The sequence below is a fragment of the Marmota marmota genome, unplaced genomic scaffold, assembly GCF_001458135.2.
Source record: "Marmota marmota marmota unplaced genomic scaffold, marMar, whole genome shotgun sequence".
NCBI classification, from domain to species: Eukaryota; Metazoa; Chordata; class Mammalia; order Rodentia; family Sciuridae; genus Marmota; species Marmota marmota.
This window is the reverse complement of record NW_026002626.1, coordinates 768,091-775,790: the sequence shown is the minus strand read 5'-3', so window position 1 is coordinate 775,790 and position 7,700 is coordinate 768,091. Positions and strand designations below refer to the sequence as shown.

Genomic DNA, 7,700 nt, shown 5'->3' with positions numbered 1-7,700 from the left:
ACTTAAAAATAAAATAAAGATATTGTGTCCATCTACAAATATTTTTTTTTCAAAGAACAAAAGATGCAAATCCTTGTTCTTTGTTCTTCTCTTCCAGGTGCAAGGAGATAGACAATAAACCAACAAATAGATAAGGATCTAGTCTTTTAAAGGTGTTGAGTATCTTGGACAAATATAAAGGAGTAAGGTGGGTGGGCATACTGACCTGTGAGCAAGAACAGTGAACCTCATGGAGAAAGTGAGATCTGGCCAAATACTGGAAGGAGTGAAGTGAGCAGCACTGTGGGCATCAGGGGAAGACTATGCATGGCAGAGGCCCACAGGAGCTGAGGCATGGATGGGGGTAAAGAAAAGGAAGCACAGAGTATGATAGCCTACTATTAACATTTGACCTGACCTGGGCCAGGGATTCTGAGGCAGCTTCCCTTGGCATGGCCCTGAGTGTTGCTTCTTGCTCTGGGTCTCCACTTGCCACCTGTTGAAGCACACTTGCTTGTCTGATGTCTGCAAGTATTTTATTTCCTGTCATGTCCCAAGTTAGAGATGACAGTAAGAGACAACACCAGTGTCTGGTACAGTTAGTTCTCCAAGCTGCCTGAACAGGCACACAATTACAACTGCCAAAATTTGAGTGCCTCAACTTTTTCATTTTTCATAGAGGTTTGTCCATTATGCTTAGTAATTCTTGGCAGCTCATAATTCAATCTGTCTCACCTTAAAAAAAGCCAGAAAGAAATGTTTTACTTTAACACAGCTATGAAGTTAACTGAATACCAGCTAGAACTTTCCATTATTGTGTAGGTGGATTGGATGGATATTTGTTGGGAATTTGACTCTAATCCTGTTATGTTCTCTCTTTTTGCTCTATGTCAGCATTTCCCAAAAGTTATCTTACAAGTATTGATGGATGTTACAGAACATGAGAATTTTGTGATCCAATGCAGTGCTACTCAGAGTGTGGGTCAGGGACCAGAAACCAATCCACTCAAAACTGATTACTGGTCTGTGACAAAATGAGCAAAGATATTAAGAGTAAAGTATTAAACATTTTATACCTGTATAAGGGAGAAATTCAATGCCTGTTAAGCTAATAAATTGAAATGGTGGGTATGTATCCTTTATGTCTTCATTTTGAAATGTTAATTCCTCTAAAAGTTTTATTGTATTTTATTAGAGATTCAGACCATGATAGAACTGGAAATTTAAAACTTTAATCCCTTATCATGGGTTGTTTGAGAAGTACTGATCTGACCTGTTTAAAGGGTGCTGAGTTTAAAAGGTTAAATAAGTGTCATTTTTACTTCACACTTTTCACATCTGTGTACTGTCAGTACCCAGAAAAGGTGGAGTCAGCCTTTCCTGTGTCTAGGCATACTGAGTCACAGCACCCTTTTTCAGAGAGTCCTCTGGGACTGCCTTTCTGAACAGTAGTCTTTTCTTTTGGAAAAAGCTCTGATGGGCTGTTTTTTCTTTTCTTTTTTTTAAAATCATCTTGCACAGGTCACTTTTCTCTTTACTGCTTTCTACACGTTGATCTCTTGAATTTGCCATCTCCCTTTGCAAAGGTAAGACTGGGGCTGGGTATAATAAATGAATATATTTTCAAATTTAGTTAAAAATTTCAGAAAACAAATTTGAAAAGTCTGTGACTTTTCTTTTGGACCCTTTCATTCTTGATGACTTGTAGAACTGGTTTTGTTCAAATAGTTTAATTTACCATGTACATTTTTGTTTGTTCTTTTATTTTCTGTTTTGCTAAGGATAAGGAGTTATTTTCACTGAATCCATTTTACCAAGGACCCAGAACATAAAACTCAAACACTGTTTCAGACTCTAGAATTTGAGAAATAAACAAACTAGGCACAGACTGTGTCTCTGTTCTAGTAGTTTGTTTGTATTTGTTTTGTTTTGTTTTGTTTTGGGTTCTGTGGATTTTGCCCAGAGGCATTCTGCAATTGAGCTACTCCCTCAACCCTTCAAATTTTTTGAGACAAATTCTCTTTAAAGTTGGTTTTGAAATTGTGATCTTCTTGCTTCAGCCTCTGAGTAGCTGGGAAGAGAGGTGTCCCCAGTTTGTACTAGTAACTGAAAAGAAGGAGGAATACACACCAATCAAGTAACTTATGTGATTCTACTAAAGATGACATGTGACAGATTTGCATGTATTAGGAGTTCACTGTGTCTCAACACTGGGCTTTTGTATTTAGCATGTCTTATCTTTCCTTGGGTCATAGAGGTTTGTCCATTATGCTTAATAATTCTTGGCAGCTCACAATTTCTCCATTGTTTACAACATAACTTTGTTAAATTGGAGCTTCATCCCTGTAATTGTAGTGATCAGCAGCTAAGATGCAATGAGCAAACCCTGGAGTGTAGATGCCATATTTGCGTGTAGTGTGCTTAGCCCTGCCCACTGTGAATAATGCACTCTCATTGCTGACAGGTACTAGTGGATGGTTTGATTAATCATTATCTGCATAAACTGTGGTGTCTTTCCCTATACTGAACGCTAACATCATTTTTTAATGAGATAATTCTTAGCATTTTTTGCAGATATTCTTTATAGGTACATAGTGTTTATTTATATGGTTTTGTGATGAAATGATTTTACTAGTTTCTTTAAAAATCAAATTAGAGGGGTAAAGCCCCTCCTTTTCTCAAATTTACACTGTGTTAACTTCCATTGTCCAGAGGAAATAGGGGTTTTTCTGTTTTTCTATTATTCATGTACTGAGTTGGCAAGGGTCCCACCAGAGTAAATGAGAGTACAGTCTCTATCACTGGGTGGCCGAGGGTCAAAGACTTGCTCCACCAAGGTGATCTTCCTAAAGTAACTCAGCTTCACTGATCCTACACTTTGTTCTCCTTGTTCATTGGTGATAATAGTGTATCTATTTCCTGTCATGTAGTGGGGGCTCAGTGACAGCATTATGTTGAAGCCTTCAGCACCATCTATTTACAGCAGAGCAAGCACCATCCGGGTTTCTGCCTGCTGGCTTTATAGCATAGCTCAGAGGGACTAATAACTTTTTTTCATTGAATCCTGAGAATTGACAAACCCTCCTTTTAGATTAAGGGGCGATTCAATGTAAATATAATGTGGTACTCTTTCTGTGCCTTGCTCCCATGTAAATCATTAGCAGATGACTTACTTTAGACCCAAATTGTCATTTGAATATTGTAGAACACCATGAAGTCCTGACATCTCCTTGGGAACTGCACAGGTCACTAGAGTGTTCAGCCAGGTGTCCCTAAGTGGACCACCTGGCTCAAGTTCTAGTATCTGGTGTCATATTCAGTTAATACAATATTGTTCAAATTCCAGATCTTAATTTCTGAATAAATAAGTCGTGGTTCAGCAATTGGTATTATAATGGTGTTTGACCAACACATAACATACTTTTGTAGAATACTTTCTTGGGAAGTTAACACATAGATAGATGTCAGTGATTTTCTCCTGGCTAAGTATTTTTCCTTGAGTGCCATTTGAAGGACATTGGTACATTTATGTGCATGGGGGGGATGAGGGACATAGGACAGTGGAGAAGAGCAATGCAGAGGGGGAGAGACAGAAGGTAAGAGCATGTCATCATTGCTGTCTATAGGAGAATGTGGTCCTCCTCTGCTGCTTCTTCTGTACTTTATTATTTTTGGTCTTTTGCTGGCAGCAATCTTCCCAGTCCTAAATATTGTGAATCTTTATGTTTAATCCTAGGTCCTTTATTCTTCTTGAGCTCACTCTGCAGGTGTTCTCATCATGCCATGATTTAATTACCACAGAGTTGCTCAAAGTGCCCCAGTGTTGATCCTTAACACAGACACCTGCTTTGAGGGGAGGAAGTGTGCTCTCCAGCCTGCAGGTGACATGTTCCTCAGTGCATGATGAAGCAGCATCACCTGAAGGCTTTCATCAACTGAGCTCATAGGCCACTAATCGGGCTGCCCAGCCAGGAACCCTGAGTCATTCTGGACACCTACTTTTGTCTTAACCCTGTGTCTAGCCCATCATTAGTCCCTCCAAGTATAGCTCCAATCTGTCACCCTCTCCCCACTACCCCAATGTAGGCTGTCACCACCTGTAACTAGACAACCCACAGTCTCCTAACTGGTCCTCCCACACTCTCTGTACATTCTGCACATGGAATTGCACATTTACACATGCATATGTGTGCCCCCACACACAGGTTGCTGAAAGCTCTTCAGCGGCTTCTCATTGCTCTTAAATTCCATAATGTCACAGGAGCAGCAGGGTGTTCTATCTCTGTGCCTTATGCTCCCTAGTTCCCTGTCTTCCATCCCCCTTTATCTCCTCCAGTGAGTTCACTTTTTGTTGCCTTGTCTATTCTCTTTGCCTTCATTAGAAAGTTCTCTGCCTAATGTTCAAAATGCCTCTTCCCTGCTTACACTGTTTCCACTTATGTAACTTCTTTGGTAGGAATTTTCCCACCATTTCTTGTCCCCTCTTAGAGCACCTTACAGAATTTTTATAGCTCTAATTTTAAAACATACTCTTTCTCATCAAAGTTATTTAATATTTGTCTTGAAGATCTTGAAGATCTCTCTGTAAGAATTATTGCAGTTAAAGAAGAAAATCTCAAGCTAAAATCAGAAAACCAAGTTCTTGGACAATATATAGAAAACCTCATGTCTGCTTTCAGTGTTTTTCAAACAACTTACACAAAGAGCAAAAGAAAATAAGGATTGGTTTCCCTTATGTTTTATGGAATTTCTGATGATCATTTTTTTTTCCTTTGAAGATTGGATAGATTCCAAATGTTACATTATCTTTGTTTCTAGCTTCATTGAATATTTATGAAGATAATGGCAGATCTAGGCAAAATTAACTGCATAGTAAGAGACTTCCATGAGTTTGTGTATTATGTTAGTCTATGAAAATATGCAAATGTATTGTAGAGACTTTATAATTAGAACTGCATATATTTATGAGATTTGAAAATGAATGTTTTCTCAAATTTGCTTTTATATATAGTTTTAGCACTGTCTTTTATTATATAGGCTTAGTAAAATATATAAGAAAATAGCCACTATGTTTGTGAAAAATTATAAGTCATGTACTAAATTCACAGCTTTATGTACCCTGTCCACCACTTGTGCCTACTGTTTTTCTTTCCCTAAGGCAAAAAATGATTTCACATTTGGAAAAGTAATTTTAATAGTTAACCACTTTTGAGAGTAACCTGACTCTAATTGTTGAAACTCAACAAAAATAAGATACTCTCTTAGCTAGGGTTTGTCTTGTGTGATATTTAATAATGAGAGAGGATTGCTGGTTTGTCTTTAATCAATTGGAAGATGGAATGAAACTATAAAAATATAAAAATGGTCTCATACTGGAAATATTTGTTTAAAACTTTCTTTTGAGTAAATGAAATAACTCACTTTGTTTCCTGAAAAGATAGGAGTTCTGATCATGTGTGTGTTTGAGATAGAAAATCTTGAGAAAAAATAGAAACTGGGCAGGACTTGGTAAGTAGTAGAAAGCAACTTAAAATGCTTTCACTACAGATTTGTATTCTCTCTGGCAGAAGAGATTTTTTGATGAAATATAAATATGAAAGTACATTTAGTTTGAATAACATTATGTAAGCCACATATTAGGGAGATCAATTACCATTTGGTCTCAAGAACATTTACCCAGTAGGTCAACTCTTGCAAAATTCCTTAAGAGAGTTTATTAGTAACAGAATCATGAACACATTGTAGAATATTCATGTGCAAAAAATGGTAATTTTAATCTTAGTGTTTTAGCTCTTTATTTTCCCAGAATTTTTTGTAAATTGAACCATTTAATTTGCAAAGGTTTAGTCATTCTTTAACAATTTTTTTAGATTTATTTTTTAGATTCCACTTGGTAAGGTATTCAGTATTGGAAATCATATTAAGATAAGAGGAAAAGAGATCTACTAATATAGCTTATGGTTATTAGACTTGGGCTACTTTTAATCATGGAATAATCTTATGTATTAGTGTAAGATTAGATATGTGACTTTAACTGTATGAATATATAATTGAACTACAAACATTTTGTATCTCTTTTGAGACATAATTTCCAAATATTTAAAATTGTGTTACAGTTCTGCTTAGTTGTTTATTAAAAATATCTTCCAGAGGAAAGAAAAGCATTTTGACATTTCCATCTTATGAAATATGTCAGGAGGTTAAAAAACAAACCAGCTTTATGTGAAAGGATAATAATCTTAAGGTTGTATTATCAAAACAAAAGAGGAAGTTATAGAGAAATAACTCTTGAATACTTCTGTTTGCTGGAAAGGCACACAACCAATAGCACACATGTGCGCATGCATACACACACACACACACACACACACACACACATTTTTCTTTAGTATGTGCAGGCCCTAGGCAGATGTTGATAAACCCATCCTAATTTCCTCTTAAGATCAGAAGCCATATCGTCAAAAGCTACAAAAAGTACATTTCTGTTTTATGTAATTACTAGATTTTGTATTTAGTGTGGCCATATTTTGATATTTTAAACTTGCTTGGAATGGTTGCCCTTGCCTTGAATTCACCCATTCCTGGCTTTTCCTACCATGTAACAACCCTCTATGAAAATTTAGTGGTGCCTCATAAATTCTGATGTCAGGATCGGAATTTATTTCCTAACTTGAAATGGTGAGCCATGTAGTTCAATAACTTACTATCTGCTTTTGTATTATGCTTGTCAAAATCCTGTTAGCTGTAAGTTTTCAAGACACCCTGCTTTGCAACATTTTGTGCTATAAAACATCTTTCCTTAAGCCTGGGGTGCTAATCTCTAGCCCATGTTGGGAGGTTGGGAGAGACAACTGATGATCAGCTCTCTTTGTGTAACAAATAGAAGCTTTCTTTAATTTGATTTTAAAATGAAGTTGTAAGTCTTTTCTTTGCATTGGGGTTCAACAATGTACAAAAGCCAGCAGCAGTCAGTGCCTCTTGAGAAGGAAAAGGCACTAAACAGAAAGGGGGGGGAGACTAAACTTTCCAGTTATTCCTTTTTGTGCAATTTCATTATTAAGGGTCTTACATTTTATTCAAAAGTAAAAAATTAAAAATTAAAAAAAAAGTTTTGTTTAGCTTTAAAACAACTGACTTATGCTGTGTTTTGAGGTTGGAAAACTATCTCCTTCACAGCCATTAGATTGGGTGGTCTGGGCCCAGGGAAGACACCTATAGCTCATGCTTGCTTTTGTTTTGCAGGACTTTGTTGGCACTAGGATATCATGTGAGTGTATTGGATGAATACACTGAAGAAACAGTGAAAAAAAATGAAGCCCCACCGCAAGAAGTAAGTTGAGTGAAAGGCTGCATCCATCCTGCAGGGTGCAGTTGGTGTGGCCTTTGCAGATTTATGGAGACCTGGGTGCCTTGCTTGTACTTGGCCATCTACTGCAGATTCAAAAATTTATAGGAGCTGACTCCCATGTGCTTCTTCATGTCTGTGGTGGACAGTAGAATCTCAGGTCGCTGAGAGGAGGAACTAAGCTCAGTGTGTGTTTGAGAATGTTTTATAAAAAGACTCTTATTCCTAGTGTTTGTTTATGTGAGCACTTATATCAAATTTTTTTACTTTATATGACTTTCCATTTCTTATCAATTGTTTATTATTTTATTTATTTTTATAAAGAAAACATGCTTGAGGAATAATTATAAAGCAAGTTTTGTAATCCCTGTTTGAA

At 36.7% G+C, this 7,700-nt stretch overlaps 1 protein-coding gene across 1 annotated transcript; it reads left to right on the top strand.

The window, feature by feature from the left end:
* The first annotated feature begins 527 nt into the window (after positions 1-527).
* On the top strand, positions 528-4,698 carry LOC125614574 (short coiled-coil protein B-like). The gene is made up of 2 exons (XM_048797494.1): positions 528-572; positions 4,525-4,698. The coding sequence occupies exons 1-2, from the start codon at positions 528-530 to the stop codon at positions 4,696-4,698; spliced, it is 219 nt and encodes a 72-aa protein (XP_048653451.1).
* Positions 4,699-7,700: the final 3,002 nt, after the last annotated feature.

Bases quoted from the DNA above. Each gene is read 5' to 3' on its own strand.
- LOC125614574 (XM_048797494.1), top strand. From the start codon at position 528: ATGTCCCAAGTTAGAGATGACAGTAAGAGACAACACCAGTGTCTG. The intron at 573-4,524 runs GTACAGTTAGTT...TTCTCATCAAAG, and splicing joins AGAGACAACACCAGTGTCTG to TTATTTAATATTTGTCTTGA.